Source organism: Drosophila serrata, unplaced genomic scaffold (assembly GCF_035046125.1).
Source record: "Drosophila serrata isolate PLE 108 unplaced genomic scaffold, ASM3504612v1 contig_228, whole genome shotgun sequence".
NCBI lineage: Eukaryota > Metazoa > Arthropoda > Insecta > Diptera > Drosophilidae > Drosophila > Drosophila serrata.
In genome coordinates this window covers 1,586,569-1,604,348 of record NW_028257126.1, presented here as the reverse complement: position 1 = coordinate 1,604,348, position 17,780 = coordinate 1,586,569, and the positions used below count along the sequence as shown (strand labels likewise).

At 41.3% G+C, this 17,780-nt stretch overlaps 1 protein-coding gene across 1 annotated transcript in view; it reads right to left on the bottom strand.

The window, feature by feature from the left end:
• The window catches only part of LOC110187965 (uncharacterized), a 57,831-nt gene that overhangs the window by 27,210 nt on the left and 12,841 nt on the right, over positions 1-17,780 (bottom strand). Inside the window, exons 3-4 of the mRNA XM_020957484.2 lie at positions 8,627-9,627; positions 5,641-6,035 (exon numbers count right to left, since the gene is read on the bottom strand). Coding sequence (XP_020813143.2) covers positions 5,641-6,035; positions 8,627-9,293 — 1,062 coding nt within the window. The 5' untranslated portion in view covers positions 9,294-9,627. The remainder of the gene's footprint in view (positions 1-5,640; positions 6,036-8,626; positions 9,628-17,780) is intronic.

Here is a 17,780-nt window from a genome sequence, read left to right as displayed (position 1 = left end):
TAAAAGGGGCGTGGTTCCTCAGACGGGGCATTGACCGAAATATGGCATGGCATCATCATAATAAATAAGCCAATACCAGCTCCTCCTACATCTTCATCCCTGGCTGGTGCTTCTGCTGCAGCACACGCTGTTGATGATAATGCTGGGGCAAACAAAGCTCCATTTGCCTTGCTATTTACTGCAAAATATTACGTATACGCCGTGCTGGCGGAGCATTTAGAGAGCTGCAATGGCAATGGGGCAAGTCGGAGGGACGAAGGTCCTATATGTGCGCTCTATATGTGGGACCGTTGACAGCTGGTGCTGCAAGTTCTGCTGAAATTGGGGAAAACACAAACAAAGGGCAAAAGGGATACAGGACGCTGCACTTAATTGTGTTTGTGTCTGCTGACTCACAATGGAGTTTTCGTTTATGCGAAATGGAAAGTGCCAACTTGGAAAGGAGCTTAAAATTTGATTAGTCAGCTATGTGGGCGAAGAAGACACGTTTTATTGGAATTGTTGCTGGCAGAACTTTAAGCCATCTAGCTCTATCTAATTCGATTGCATGGAAAGCACATGCATTGCAATTGCAATTCCGTCTATGCGAAAATCGAATTACAAGAGTGCCGAAAAAAAGCACAGAAACGCGATTCACTGAAGTGCCAAAATTCAATTTGAACACTTCCCTCGCTGGCATTCCGTGCGAATCCATCGAACCCATGGTCGAAATGCGTAAACAGCAATCAATCATGGCCATGTAGCCTGGTCGGAAGCAACAGAGGCTATATGTATGAAGGAGGCCCATAGCAAATGGTAAATCAGCAACGTGTCCTGTGATGATATGGCTTTGGTCAGGCAGCCAGGATCAATGTAGTCGAAACCTGCACTAGCCTAGGTTTTAACATTAGTTAGTGACATATTCTATTCCATCTATAGCTATGATACATATAAGTGTAGTTCGATTGTTATTTTATGTAGATTTAGCTGGCAACAAAAGTGTCTGCAAATATCCTGAAAAAAACTCTGTCTTTGTATTATTTACTCGTGTGTGTTCTTCTATTTTTGCACTTATTGTTGTGGACACCAAACACAAATACCGAACGGAGCTCACACTCGCAGTTGGTCATATCAGTGCCTCGCCAGAACGGATGTCGTCGTTATCACTGATGCAACTCTTGGCTCCCCGCGTGCCATGCAGTTGTCAATTGTCAAACTGATTGAGTGAAAGGCAAATGCACAGTGGGACAAAGGAGCTGGATCTGGAGGTGGATCCGGGCACTTGGTGGACTGGTGGGATGGATATGTATGGAATGGCATGCCAAGTGTTTGCTCCGCACTTTCGCCATGATAAACTGCAGTGCCAACTGACAGGCTGACAGCCTTACTGACTGACTGACTGACTGACTGAGTGACTGACCGACTGACTGACTGTTCGACTGCATGCATGAGTGAGTGACTGACAAACCGAATGCTGTCCAATCTCTGACTTGACTGGCTGAATGAAGCAACTGACTCTCGTGTGACTTGATTCGCTTGCGTTCCCTGCAAATTGTTAGATAAATGGCCAAGTCGATCAAGATTGGCAATGCAGAGCTGCCGGGTAGCGCTCCCTTGAGCGATTCCAGTTCCAGTCGTCCGGGGGATTTGAGACATCAGAGCCCCCGTGCAATTGAAATGCAACATTAATCTTCATTAAGCTGTTTGCAAGCTCTCTGTGGGGAATTAGTGAGGTTGTATGGGATAACAATGATGCACGGAGAAAAGGGAACCGCAGAACTTTGGCATTCTCATCACAAATCGAAGGAAAATGCTTAATAAACTAAAAGCCTCGATGAGTTCTATTCTCTGTTTATTGAAACTTATAAAAGTGAAATAAAAATTGATAACTTTTAGAATGAAATCGTTTTTCTTTTCGGTGTACAAACACGTATTCACACATGTGTGTTCGGGTCAAACTCAATTTACCGTATTAAGCAATTCGAGCGGAACAAACAGCAGCAACAATACAAACATTACTTGAAAAGCCACAAGAGTTAACAGAATGCAGCACAAGTTACAAAATGCTGTAAATTGCATGAAATTGATATGCAAAAAAAAGAGCTGAAAATCTGGGCAAAAAGTGTAAAGTAATCGTTGGAGGGATGGAAAAACCGGACTCAGTTGAATGGCAAAATTTTCGCGCGGCCTTCCCGGCCACTTCAAATTCAATGACCGTTATGGAAAACTAAGCCCGAAATGTGTTTGATGCCGGGTTTTTCCGGATGTGTTATTGCGGGTAAGTGTGTTCGTGCAGGAGCTCTCATGCCATTGTGGTCTCCACTGAACGCCACACATTCTGCTTTTGTCATAATCAAATAACTTTAAAACTAATTTTAACAAATATAACTCAAAGAAACCCAAAAATATAACCATTTAATTTAATAATGGTCCGAGAAATATTCATAAAAGTTTCGAGTTAGAAATAAGGCGTAAAAAACTATCACGATTTCGCTCACTGCGTGGACATTGCAGGGCCACATGGCGTATACGCAATGTAATGCCGTGGCATCGCTTTAAGCTCGCTCGTCTTGTCCCACCTACTTGCCCCATCCAAACCGCTGCAACAATGCCCCAATTTCCCCACTTTCAAGGCATTTCAGGGAGCTGGCGGGTATCGCATTCCCAAGTCACTGGCAGTTTGCAAATTTTTTCCAACTCTCCAAAGGCTGCCCAGGGAGCGATCGATGGAGGAGGGGGCCGACCTGCGGGGACACTGGGCGCATCAATTGCGACTCTTGTGCGGCGGTTGTGTCGCTGATTTAGGGGCATGGGCAGCATGGGTGGGCGAGTTTTGTTGCACTTTCAGCGCATAAATATTGCACAGCGCATAAAAATCACACTTAATTGCACGTTTTGTTACTTTGTCGCAGCCGCTGGCCGTTGGATTTTCTGATTTCTGCTGTTTTGCCCGTTTAAAGTTGCAACGCGGGTTGTTCTTTACGGCTTTCTATGGTTGTGTGTACACTGTGCCCAGAAAGAAATTACTGCATACATTTATTTGTATTAGAAAAACAGGGTACCCTTTTTAAAAATCAATTTCAGAATTTCGTTACATCTTTAGTTTACTAACCCACTTTAAAAACATGGAAAAGCCGGCTTAAATCACATAGAGACAACATGTTTTGTCCAGAATTCTATACCTTTGTTTATAATCGGCTTGACAGCTCAGCTTATTCCTAAAAAAAAACCTTCAATAGAATTTTTGCGCTTCCTAACATGCCCTCGTTTTTTCTGTTTTTCAATTAAAAACACTTTTATCCGCCACAATGTTTTTAGCGGTCTACATTGATAAAAGTCATGGAGATTCGAGCCCCTCATCGAATTTTAAATATATATAAAAATGTGACGGAACATTTTTTTCCAGCTTACGAACTGTATACATATTTTTATTCAAGTTATACAAGCTCTTTAAAATGTTGTTTACCATTTGAGGTCATTCAATTCGATGTGAGAACTCGACATATTTTTTGTTTGATGCCACAAATGTTGAGGTTTTTCTGTGGCACTTCAATTATATTAGATGACAGCACAAAGCGTTTTCATTCCGCACTTAATTCAATTAAAATTGTGTACTCACAAAAAAAAATCAATTAATTATGCCCATTCACTGGGGGATTAGTTGTTTCTTTTTGTGGGATATTTTGCATTCCAGAAATATTTAAAGAAAAGTAAGTAAATAATTTAAACAATCTTTTTGAGCAGGTCAAGCGAAAAAATAAGCTGCAGGAATAAAACTGTGCAGCATACTTTTGCGGGCAACAAAGGAGAATATTCAAGTGGAAAAGACCATGAAAGGAGGAACGTTATTAGTAAGTTTAGCTTTAGATGATTGTGCACTTATGCATCGCTAGGTGGCGCTATGGTAGTCCCACCTAGTTATTCCCCCTTTTTTGACGATCTGCGACGGTCGTACATTTTTCCTGTAGTTGGCGTATTTTTTAGCAACTTGCCATGCTGCAGTTGATGTGCATTGCTCCTGCACCATCGCCATCGGCATCACTATCCTGATAATAAAGCGAACTCAGCTGAGCTCAGCTCAGTTCAGTTCAGCTGAGCTCATAAAAACATACAAACACACACAGACAGACAGCTGCCAGGCTAAGCAACATTTTTGTTTATGATTGTGCCGAGTTTTATGGGCGTGATGTGTCGCTGCGGGGGCATGCCGGGTGCTGGGTGCTGGATGATGGAGGCGTTGGTGTCCGGGGAAAAGGGGGCGTGGCACGTGCTCAGAATGGCCTCGACCAGCAGCATCAGCTCTCTGTGAGTGATTTAAATGGCCGGCAGCAGCAGCAGCAGCAGCGCAGCCTCTCGGGCCGGGCTATTGGCATGCATAAAAATCAGAAATTATGGCTCTTTAACAATGTGAAATATTGTAGGACATCGTCATCACTAACATCATCATCGCCGCCTGATTTGCATGGAAATAATATGCATTTCGCCATCTATCTTGGCCCTCTAAGCCAGCAGTTCATTATTTGGCCATTGCTCAGGGCGTGGGCCAAGGAGCCAGAAGCGAAGCAGTTTGTCAATCATTCCGTCACAGTTTGTCAGTGCATTTCGGGTCTCGCAGATTTTCATTAATAACTTTGCTGACATTCTCAACAAGTTAAGAAAGTTCTCCAAGAATTTCGCCCAAGCACTTGTCAATCAATTGTCAAAGCACTCCGCCACCCAGTCCGGGCGGGCTCATAAAAATATGCAAAAGTAACGAGCTGAATTTTATGTTGCACAACTTTGTGTGACAGTTTGGCCAGAAGAGGGAGTGGCTTCTGGATTCGCAAGTTATCCTTCTGGGCTGGGCACTTGTTGGCGTGCGATTCCGGGTTCCGGAGTAGGCAAGTGCCGGGGCGGAAAGGTGAAACTAGAGCAACACTTGCCGCAAAAAGTAATTTCATGCCAGCGTCGACTTTCATCAAGCAATTTTGCAGCATATTTTGGCCTTCTCCGCAGCCACCTCCGAAGCTCAGCCTTTCGGCTTGGCTTTTCCATTTCCTGTTTTCCCGTAACCTTCAGCAGCCAGCCACAGACTTGACTTGATGAAGTTCTGTGGTGCGGACTTGCCTTCTGTCTCTCTTGCCAGCTTTTCCGTTAGTTTGAAGAATTGCGCCGGAAAATTGCAAAATTCTGCTTCTAAATGCCTGCGGCTCTCTCTAGGCATGTTCACAGCTATTTGCCTTAAATTGCTGCTTAATTAACACACCACATTTTGTTGCCTGACTTCACATGTATATTAATCCATGAAATATAAACACGTTTCGGGTGCGCCACAAGCCAATTTTTGTAATTTATAGCCATGGAAGCATGAGATGGAAATTAAATGATTTAGATTGTTTTAAATTTACCTAGAAACTTGTGACTCCCAAATAATGGTATGAAAAATTCAGTGGGAAACTTCCTTCTTTGAGCTACCGCAGATCTAGAATTACATTTTTTCTATCCACCCAAATATGTTGTCCTTTGACTTCATAATAAATTTTCAGATATTCAAAGGACTCCCAATGAAACTTATTGAAAGCAAATCGCTCATTTGGTGAACGTGTATTCAAACTTCCGATGATTGCCCTCATTTTTATCTTCCCATCAAAGATTTCCCTTTGTGTGTAAGGACGTACTCACTTTCATTCGCGAGCACGGCCACAGGACGACCGTCTTATTATAATCGTGAGCCAGTTGCTCAGCCAGCTGATGACAGTGACCCAAGAAGCTGCGGGCGTCGCTCCACCGATTGGTTAGGGCCTCCTCGCCCGCTGACAAAGCTTTCGTCCTGATCTCCTGCTGACGATGATGATGTTGCTCCTGCTCCCGCTCCTGTTGCTCCTGTTGCAAATGCTGACGAGGCTGCTTGGGCGGGTCAATGGCCACATTCGCATTGGGACTCCCAGTCCCGCCGCCATTCGGTCCCTTGTTCACGTCCACGTCCACGTCGGTGTCTGCATTAATGCCCGCATTTAAAGTCTTTACAACGCTCGTGTATTTGGGCAGCTCGAGTAATTTAATGAAGCCACTTAAATCTGTGCGCCGTCGTCACCGTCATCATCGTGCAGGGCAAGAAGAAAGAAAAGAAGGAGAAACATTTTATATGGCATATAAAAACTGCTGCATATTTAAGCTGACTCGGGGAGTGTGTTTTTCTGCGAGTGTAGGTGTGTGCGGGTGTGCTTAAGCGGTGAAGTAACTGTTACTGCTGATGAAGGCAGCCCATGCTCATAGCGGGAATCTGTCTGCAACAGCAGCAATATTAGCAACCAGTGTTGAAAAATATGGAAAGTGAATACTAGTGTTAGGTTAAGTATACATATAAACTGAAATGTTGTAATTATAAATATATATTTCGAAACAATAAGAAAGTAAGATCGGAAAAACCTAAAAAAAAAGTGCATCAAGCTCCTCTACATGATCATTCCCTTCTATTTTGTTAGGGTACCTATATTAAGGGATTACGAATACAATCAAGGCTTCAAATGAGAATAAGCCATAATAATCCTGTTGTGGCTTAAACTAGGCCATGTCGACAACACTGTTCCGTAGCTGGCCCTGTCCATCGGTCGACTTCAAGTGGCTTCTCGTGGGCTCTCGTCATGGCCTGCTGGCGGCTGCCATTGCAAGTAACTGGCCAAGTATCCGACAAGTGGCCAGAGTTATGAAAGCCAGCGATTCACATGCCCCGGGACCAAAGGAGGTGCTTGACAGCGGCGCAACACTCCGGGAATTCTGACGCAGCCACAGGAAGGTAGCCAGGAATATGGCGGGGGGATCCGAAACCCATAAAATACCGCTCTTAAGGGATCTCGGTTAATTCGCCGGCTTAAGAACTTCTGGCCGGATAATAACGGTCGCTGCAAATTAAAAACTTTGGCGCACCAACTTTTAACTTATGCTCTGAATATTTATGCCGAATTAGGGCCAACCCTAATGATTAGCTCCTTAAATGAGTTTTCCCATAGATCGAGATAAGCCGAAAGTTTACACAGACTGCACTGCGGCACTTCCATTCGTTAAAGTTCTCTCACTTCTCGACGCGGACTGTCAAAGTCCCCGTTGGGCTATTAGTTTTATTCTTTCAATTTACTCTCGCAGCGCTCTCAGTGCTCGGCTCCTCTTAGTTAGTTAGTTTCAAAGTAAACACGGGTATATCTACACATGGCCAACTTTTGTCCCTCACTTATTTGGCGCCAAAGTTTCTGCCGATTGCAACAATTTCGCAGTTGCCGCCTGTCAGGAGGGAAAGTTTAAATTTGATATCTTTAATTTAGAGCGCTGCCTCGAAGGTGTCATAAATAAAAGGTGAAACTTGCCTGCTCCCGCAGACATCTAAATTGATTTAAGTGCCCCGACAAAGAAATTCAATTTGCAAGCCAAACTAACGCAACATTTCCATTTCGTACAAATAAATTCCATTTGCAGTAATTTAACCTGTCTTGCCTTGTTGCGGGTTTTTATGTTTTGCAAAATAAAGAAATGGATTCTAGTTGCATATGGCCGTATACCATTCGGCTTCCCTCGCCCCCCAGTGACAATTTATGGCCATGGAGGAGTCTGCGAGTTTATTTGCTGGCCATCGTTTGCAGCGGCACAAAAGCTCGGCAGCTGTCCTACCTTAGAGCGAAATTAAAAGGGGCCTTGTCCTGGGAAATAGTTGGATAATATATTATGTAAGAGAGCTCACGAGTGGCTGGGATTGATTGGGCTCTTGCCCATGTTGCTGTTGTGTAAGCCCACATGAATGCCACTCGTCCTGTGTGTTGCAATTGAATTGACAGCGTTGCGTACTCGCCATGTTGTCCAATTACTCTCGTAATTGATGTACCAGCAACAGCGACAGTTGCTAATCTTCTATTTCTAACATTCTTCTTGTCCATTTAAAAAACTCCTTTGGCAATTCTTGAGCTAACGAGCTTATGTCTGCTTTAAGCTTCTATTAGAGAAGGAACTTACTGAGGGCCTGGATACACACATATGTACATATATGGGAAGTATATGAAAATTATTCACGACCAGCGTCGCAATTAAAGTTTAAAGTTTCCTGGAAAAGCAGTACGTGCTTAAATTAGTTAAAATAGCCTTGGGCAAAACGAGGGTTATTTATGGTGGGCAGCAAGAAAAAATGAAAGGAAAATCAGGGCAAAATGCATGCAAATTGAGTTAACAGAAGACCGAGGGGCCCATAGCCCAGACTCCTACAGATTGCAAGAAGTTAAATCATCTTCTTCCTGCGACACTTCCCGGAACAACTTTTTCGAATCTTGATAGCTTCAACTTTGATTCCTGCGCTTGATTTGTATTTTCTCACTCAATTAGCAAAGTTCCCCCATAACTTCCACTCTGTTGGCTGACGGTAAATATTTACCCCAAGCAAACATTGCCTCGATTCATCTTCATAAACTGCCTCCCTCGGCCAGCTCTGCCTCGTGTATGATTTTTTGGCCCAAACAAAAAAAAGAAAACAGGGAAACTTGAGCATCCGATACACACACACACAAATCATCGATAAAGGCACGACGCCTAAATGCATGTCGACAGGGATTTTCGGGCAAACAAGGATGTTTTGGGATGTTTTGTGATGTTTTTCGGATGTTGCTGATGGGATGGCTCTTGTACTCACCCACGTCACGTAGAAAATCGACGCTGACATTAGACAAATGCAGTTGGAAAAAGTCGAGGAAATTGTGAAAACCCTGTTGCACATGCATCATATCTGTGTGCAGCGTAGAGGGTATTAAAACACCCAGCCTCAGATGCGGCTGTCGCTTCTGTTGCTGCTGCCGTCGCTTACGGCGCTGTCCCTGTTGCTGCTGCAGCTGCAAGTGCTGGTGTTGCTGCTGCTGCTGCAGGCGTTGATGTTGCTGCTGTTGTTGTGTTGCGGGCTGTTGCTTTTGACGTTTCTGACGTTCAGCTTCACGCGCATTACGTGGGCTGTTTGCTTGTGTTGCTGTTGGCCAAATTGAATTGCTGCTGTGCGCTGTTGCTGCTGTTGCTGCTGTTGCTGCTGTTGCTGCTGTCGTTGCTGCGGATGTCCGCGTGGCCGCAACTGATGTTGTTTCTGGAGCTGCAGCGAAATCTGTCGCTGTCTTGGGCTCTTTCAGCACAAGGACACTCACGGCTGAGGAGCTGGACGGGCCAGAGGAGGAGCTGGCCACGGAGGTAGCGACGGAGGGGCTGGAGGAGGGATAAGATCTGAAGGCTAGGGAGGCTGCGCTGGGGGAATTGAGAAAGAAGAAGGCTGTCAGCAGCAGAAATAATTTAGCAATTTGACAGATTGTTAACTTCATTTATGTTGCGTATTTTTGTTTGCTTGGTTTCTCGATGTTGCTGCTGTTGCCGTTGAGATTGCTCTTGTCGTCGATTCTTGCAATTCAATTGTAGTTGTTGCTTGCTGCTTGCTGCCACCCGTAGTTGCCCACTGCCAAGCTGAGTGGGCCCTTTTCAGTTCCACCCACTTGGCCGTTTACATTTTGTTGGCCCTGATGTTGCAGTCGCCGTTGATGATGTTGCTGCTGCTGTTGCCGTTCGCTCTATTATTGTTGTTAATGAACTTTGACGTAGCTTTGTTCGAATTTGCCATAATTGTGTTTCTATCGCTGGCAAATTGCAGTTGTTTTCTTCCTGCAAAAAACCGGAGAGGGAAATCGTGGCACATTAATACGGAAGTTGCATTTCTCCTTGAAAGTTTGAAGTTGCAAGATTTAAAGTGGTAATTTTACATTAATTTAGGCATTAAATTCTTAAAGTAATGCAGCATCTCATTTCTGTCTCAACACTCTCTGATTTTATGAGTCCTATGTCTCCTTCTGTTCAATTTGTTAGATGACAGGACCTCTTCAATATGTTTTCCTATGCACACACCTGCCGTCATGATTTATTTAGAGCCCTCATCAGGCGCCCATCAACATCCGGGTTCAACCCTTAGCCCAGAGGCGACGGAACTTTCCGACTCCCTGACATTTTCATTAAAAAATACGCACACAAATTAATTAAATTAAAATTTCAAATTAGTTTAAAAGTTCACCTAGCACACACACACGCACACAGAGATAGACAAACTCACACACACAGAGACAGACACATTCACAGTCTGTCACGCACGCGCTTCCGTTGACGTGCCGTCTGTGTGCTGGTGTTGGTGTTGGTGTTGGTGTTGTCCTTGTGCGTTTTCATGCACGTTTAGGCACTCACCCACACACGACTATCGGCTCATACACATACACTGAGGGAAAACTCTCATAAATATATATTTCAAGAAGGTTGTTAGATATTTATTTCATCTAGATTTCTTAATAAGAAAAAATTAAACTTAAAAATATAAGTATATATCTCAAATTGCCTTCCATCAAACAACTTTCTTTTTCTGTCTGTATCCTAACCCACACAGGCACAAAAGTACTTCGAGAGGAAGAGAATATTCCAAGCTGTGCATAATTCAGGGCGAGCATTTTTTAGGTACGCCCGCCGCTATAAAAACCGAATAGCCATAAAATTGATTGTGCCTAAATAAATATTTTGTTGTAGGCTTACATATCGTATTCGTTGGCATCTCCTTCTAGTGTTTCATTGGAGCCCCTCAACTCTCTTTGTGGCGCTTGTTTACTTGGACGCTTCTGCAGTTTCCATCCTTTGATCAAGCCCGCTCACAAACTTAAAGCCCACTTTGGGGCAATTTAAAGCGCAAAGTTCAGGCCGGGCTGTTGGCTATTCCTGGAGCAGATTTTCTTCCGGCCCAGCCCACGTCAGCTCTCATGCTTGATTACCTGCGGAACGCATTCGTGCGGCAATATTTCAATTCATCAACATGACAATCTAAACTTTCATTTGGATATTAAAAAAAGATGTTTTCTTTGGGGCCTACACCTACACCTACTACACCTCTTGGCATATCCCGGGACCCCGGGCATTGTCATCCGATTGCCCGGAAATGATTGATGCTCCTGCTTTTTGTTGTCACTGGGCCAAAATAAATAATCTGCCCCGCGCCGCGTCCTGCGATGGCTTGGCAACGCAAATTGCCGCACAATGACAATGACATTGATATGGGGGCTGTTGTCGGTATTGCTGATTTATCCAGGGGGCAATTGTCAAAAGTGTGAAGGTTAAAAAACGGGGCTGCGGGCACACATGTCGAGTTTATATTATTAATGATGGATGGTGTTTGATCCGGGCCAGAATCGTTTTTTGTTGGCCTACTTAAATGGCGAGTTAATCGATTGCATAGCCCCCAGTTAATGTAATGAATGAAGCAACAGATCAATTTATTTAAACATTACTATTTATCTGTTTAAAGAGTTTGCGTTACTGAATGCGAAATAATTTTACAATAAAATGTATATTCTTTTGATGGAGGGGAAAACTGAGAGTCTCCTCTCAACTTGACCTTTTAACCTCTTCATCTGCCTTGAAAGGGATAAGCGGTAATGCAATGCCACCAAAACCGAAGAACCTTTCAGGCCAACGAGGAGGAAAAGAACGAAAGTTAAAGTATTTGCAACGACAAAATTGCTTTTAATTTTATGGCATTCTATGAGCGTTGTAATAAAGCTGCAAACTTGTAGTGGACAACCTGAAATGGCGGCCAATGGCGGGGGTTTGGGTGGTGAGAGGACCAAACAACAACAACAACAGCCACGGTGGTAATAAACTGCGTTGACGACGCAACGGTGGCCACATTGCCCTGCGTTTATATAAATAAACATATTAAAAAACTTTCAAGGATGCGGGACATAAAAGCTGATGGGCTGGGTGGGTGGGTGTAAAAAGTGAGCTTTAATTCTGTATTATAGTTGATAGATCTCGGGTGGTGGGGTGGCATTTTCGTCCTCCCTTCAACGCCTCATCAGTTCCTAGGCACTCTCATCTCGTCCTGGCGATGTTTACGTTTATTTTATTTTATTTTTCTTTCTTTCCCTTTTCTCTTTTTTCTTCTGCTTCTCCTACCCTTGAGCCATGTTGCCTATTTTCGTTTTGTTATTGAGTTTGTAGCTCCATCGTCCTTTCTTAGGGGCATTATTATTAAGGTATACACGCACACACATACATCCAGACTCTCATTGTATAAGTGTGTGCGTATGCGATATTTTTGGTTGACGGCTTTTGGCGTCGATGGTGCGTATACGCAATGTCCTACGCGACAGTCGCCCCGGCATCATCATCCTTGGAAATTTATAACCACTTGTTTTCCCGCTTATTTACATACATATTGACACAGGCCAAACGCGACAGTTAGTGTCTGTGTGTGTGTCTGTGGGTATCTGGAGCATCTTTAATACGCATACATATGCATTGGGCCGTGACTGGGGGTCGTAGTTCAGCGGTGGATTCGTCGACATCTCCTTCGCCAAACTAACAATGTGCGGAGTGGATTGCCGGGGACAGAGGGCTTGGGTAGAGGGCGAAAAGGATAAAGGGGGAGTGGCACTTAGGGCAAACACTATACACACACGCACACACTAACATCCAAACATACTCTAAGGGTCTGTTAGGTGTCTGGAGTGGTGTGTTCGTGTTATTTATCATATGCTTTGGGTTATGAACGCCTTCCGTCGTCCCTACACTGGGAAATAGGAGAGGATATAGTTGATTTTCGTACTCATAAATTACAACAACTGAAGAAAAACTTAGAGGAAAGGTCAGAACGTGAAAATAATACTAGTTTTACGCAAAATTCCAATTACCGAATTAGTATCCTTATTTTTCTCTCTGTACAAAAGCCTGAATTAGTGCGACAAAGATCTTTAAATATGCTTCAAGTTGGGTCGAGGAGCTTAGGTAGTGAGATATGCATGTTTGGGGATCCCCTTCCTCTCTCTTCTTCTTAAATTGTTTTGGAAAGGATTGGCCTTGCCTTGGAATGCCTTTGCCAAATCTAGTTTTTCTTCCGGCCATAAAGCATGGGCTGCGAGATTCGAGACACAAAAATTGTTTGCAGAAAGTTTAGGGCTGTGGCTTCGACTGTACTTTTCTCCTAGTCTGAATAACTATGCTCTCTGCTAGATGTAGCTCATGGCAGTGGCGACTTGATCTACCCCTAAAGAGATTCCATAAATTGTCATGCATCGCTTCTGGCCACATACGCCTCCCGACCCCCTACTCCCAGCACCTTCTTTGTTTACTGCGAGTATTTTCGTTTTCCCCCTTCGTTTTTGTTGCTGCTCGTTGAAGTAGATTTATATGCGCCATGGGCAGTGTTGTCAGTGAGTGTAATAACTCAATTATGTGGTTGCCCTGATTACAGTGACAAACGTCTCATCTCATTCTCCTTGGGATGCCTTTGTCCTGAGTGTGTCTAAGACTAATAAGATGAGGCATTAAACTACTTGGTATAGAAACCACTTAAAGATATAGCATCTAATACTTTTCAAAATTCGGATCATCTTAAGTATACAGTTCGATACTCTTATAAGTGAAATGCAACTAATTTGACTCCAGAAGCAGATAGAAAAAAATAATTTAAAAATACTTTAAAGATTTTATTTTAATTCCATTTTAAATAAACAAAAAAAGGATATAAGGATAAGCTGATTTTGAGTAAATTTGAATAAGGGTTTTATGGATGCTCTGAGGTTGGCTCACATTACGTCTTTCTAAGGCACTAATTTCAATTTAAATCGGCCAGCGAAAAGCCCCGGAAAAGTTTGGCGCGTTAAGTGCGGCTAACCGAACTGTTGCTCCCGGAGGCGATGGTTGCCACCTTGATTGCGGTTCATGGAGGATGAGCAAAGTTAGTTGCTCCTTTCCGGACTTGGTTTGAGTCTGGTTTTGGCTTCGATGCCCAACTCGAACTTGGGGCGACGCATAATGGAAACAAAACATTTAAGCGACCTCAATGCTCTTCCTGATGTTTCAAGGAAAGTCGAAGACAGCCTTTTAAAGTTAACTGGGTTTTAAAGTCTATCCAGAGAGACCTTTTGATGTGACCATTTAAGGTGAGCTGAGCCCGAAATGGGTAGCCTGAGCCTTTCAAATGTTGGTTGAATTTTCCGCTTGGTTTTTGTCGTCATCAATCACTTGAAATGAAATGAAATTACGTAAATATATTATACCATTTGAAATATGGCCTCAAAAATGCATTAAGCAGGGGATTTAAATAACATTACGGTTCCACTTTGAGAAATTATTAATGTAACTTGGTTCTCACTTTGAATTGCATATATAGTCTGAAATAAGCTTGAATAAAATCTCAGTAATTGCTTATTTTATATTTTAAGCAAAGCATTCTTGTTGACCAAGGGCTGGGACTTTCATTTAATATTGCTGCATAAATCTTTACGAAATCCAGAAACTTTTAATTCTACTGCCCTGCGTATCTTCCTGATTGCAATCTGTGATTCGGATTCGGATTCGGGTTTTCTGGTGCCCTAGATGTGGCCATCGTGTATTTTTTTAGGCGAAACTTACATAAAGACCTGCCCCCAGGGACTCTGCAGATCCACCGTGTGAGCCCTGCGAATTCGGCTGCTTTTTGGGTTCGCTCTCTTGTTTTTTGTGCCACGCCGGCAGTTATTCATGTCTGATATGGCGGACAGAGGACAGAGGACAGAGGAGGTGGTGTGGCCAAGGTGGTGGCGGTGGTTGAGGGCGCGACCGAGTGACACATGTAACGCTTGCAGCGACGCGCAAAAATTTTCAGCACTCACGCGAGTTTTTCTTCCCATTTTACTTTTTTTGTTTTCTTTTCTTTTTTGGGTAGCCTGTGTGTTAGTATCTGTCTTTTTTATCCTAGGTATTTGTACTAAAAATTGACTATTGCAGGGGATATTGTACTTGAGAACACTATGAATAATAGAAGAAGTAAATGGAAAGCGAAGCGATCATAGAAATTATTGATTGGGATAATCTGAAGACCATTATTACCGATTATTAGTATATTAAATAGAATTTAAATTCATTTTTGGACTTTGATTTGTTTGAAGAACACTTTAGTTTAATGAGGCAATCATTGATTAAAAAGACCCAATATGTTTAATTGGAATACGAAAAATACATTCATCAAAAGAAATGGTTAAAATCGTTTCTTGTCTTAAGATATGTAGTTAATGTAATTGTATACACAAGAAGCAAATGATCTCTTTTTATAAATGTGTAGCACCTTCATTAGGTAAAGATGAAATACCTCTGCTTTCTCTTTGATCGAATATACTCTATAATAAACAAAATTTTAATCGACCCACTGAAAGTATAGAAAATTCTTATTAAACAAATTGTCTTGAGTATTCGTAATGCAGCTTTAGCAGGAAAATTTTTGAAAATCTTGTAATGTAAAGGCAAATTTTCAGCTAGCAACCTGGAAATACTTTTTTAAGATCTTTCACATTTTGCTGTTTATTCAAAAAACTCACTGAAAGTAGCCTTCTTATAGCATGACCACTGCTTAAGAATGCAAAGATTTGTCCGATCATATTTTATATACATCCTAACTTAGGTGTAGGATCGCGACTAAGTCATTGTATTTTGTTTAATTTTTTTATTTTTAATTTTATTTTAAATGCAAAAAGCTGAAAGTTTGGCCACTCAGTTATATTACCATTAAAGTAACTGTACCGAATAACGAGACAACAAACAACAACAATAGATACTCTGGAATGAATTTCTTAAATTAAATTATGACTGATAGAAGAGTACAAAAACAATCAAAAGTAACAAAGGAGATTAGATGATCGCAAAGCACATATTTATACTTTTGAATATTGTCTAGTTTTAGTCAGTTTTAGAATATGCCAGTATTTTTTGTTTTTTATTCAATCACAAAAGATATAACTTAAGTGATAATACATTCATCAAGGAAGATGAAGATTGCTGTCGAAAATACAGGCTTTCACTTTTCTTTTCAAAATCTAAAACGGTAGATGGGGCTTAAGAAGAAAAAAAAAAGCTCCTGGTTTCACTTTTTTCAAATTTCTTGTTGTCAATTTCTTGCGTGATAATTTTGATGTTGAGTAAGAAGAACTACTTGACAGATTGATCGTGATGGTGTGAAATGTACAGCAATAAAGTAATGATTAAACTACTATTTTCCTTTCCCAAATAAGATCTGATTTAATGTGAAAATAGACACTTACCTTTTATTGCTCGTTTTGTAAATCGAATTAATCATGTGAAAGTAGTAAAAGTGGAAGTTCCGAGTTTCGTTTTCAAAATGAAAACTACAGATTCATGGAAAGTGAAAAAAAGAGCAGAGCTAATAAGGACCATCAGAGTAGATCAAACTATTTTCGTAAATAATAAATCATTTTAAAGTGAGTGTACAACAGTGTGCGGCTTGCCTGTCTAAGTTGCTTTCACTTTCTGCTTGCTGTTGCCTACTTTTTGGCGACAAAAATCTCTTGCGTAACTGGCGGGTGAGCGAAAGAGCGTGGGAGTGCGGGAGGAAGGATTGTTCCCGTCTTTGTGGTTGTTATTTTTGCTTTGGCTGCTGCTTTGTTGTTTATTACCGTTACAGCTGTTGGTCGCCCGCGCGTGTGCGTATGTGTTTGTGTGTGGGCGGTTTGTTTTTTTCCTTCCGTCTCGCTTGTTGTTTGTGCAAAAATTAGTCGCAAGCGGCAAAGGAGAAAAAAGAAAGAAAAAAAAAACATGAACTTGGAACTTGAAGGCGTCTGCAGAAAATTCGCAACACGAACAAAATGTTGCTCCGCATTTTAGCTGGAAAAGTTGATGTTCTTCTTTCAGTGCTGGCTTTGTTGTTGTTGTTGTTGTTTTCTTGTTGTTTGATTTTTCCTTGAGTGTTGTAATTGTAGGCAACAAGAAAAGTTTTGCCGTTAGCTTTGGTACTACTTTTGTTGTTATTGTTGTTGTGTTTGTGCTTTTGATCGCCGTAAATGCCAATTGACATTAATGAGTTTTGTTTGCATAACCTTGGCTTAAATCAATGGCAGACATGTGGATTAGTTAAATGTACTTGCCAAGGACTTGGGTGTGATTTAAGGGATTAAGAGCGTAATAAGGGCTCGGCTGTAGTGAAAGTATTCGGATCTACATGTGGCACAGCAAATGATTTATACACATACTATTTATTAGTTAAGTTTTATGTATTCCATTTTCCCCATTTCAAAAACTGTTTATGTAATTAAAATGAAAAAGTAAAATAATTGTAATATATGTATGTATTTATAAATATGTACATACACTGCTGGTCTTAGTTTAAACGCACTTTTTTCTTAATTCAAAAATTAAAAAATAAGTTGACAAGCAAAAAAAAGTGTTAATTTTAAAATACTTTAAATATTTATTTAAATGATTATACAAATTTAATAACACTGTGTGTATGTTAAAAGTACAAATTTAGAATTACACCGATTCGATTGCTTTCAGAAATGTTGAGTAAAAATCGTATTTATAATGTTACAGATCTATAACATTATAAATAAATAATAAACAAGAATGTTATTTTGCAACACAGTGTTTTGTATATTTCAACATTTATTGCTAAACATCTGCATTGCAACAATTCCTTTTCCAAATCTATTTTCCTTTAAATTTCACTCACTTTGCCCTTAGGTACGGTGCATTACACATGACATTAACCTTTTTACTTCTTTAATTTTGAGTCATCTATTACATTTAAATTTTTAAACTTTTATTAAAATTTAAAAACAAATCAACTAAGTAAAGAGTTTAACAAACTATCCACGTAAACAGTTTACTACCGAAATACTTAATAGGAAAACATTCTTGCGGTTTCAAAGTCACAAGAAATTGAATTTGATAATTAGCAATGCTAACTGCCTACCGACCTCAACATATTGAAAAAAAAACATATCAGACATTTAGAC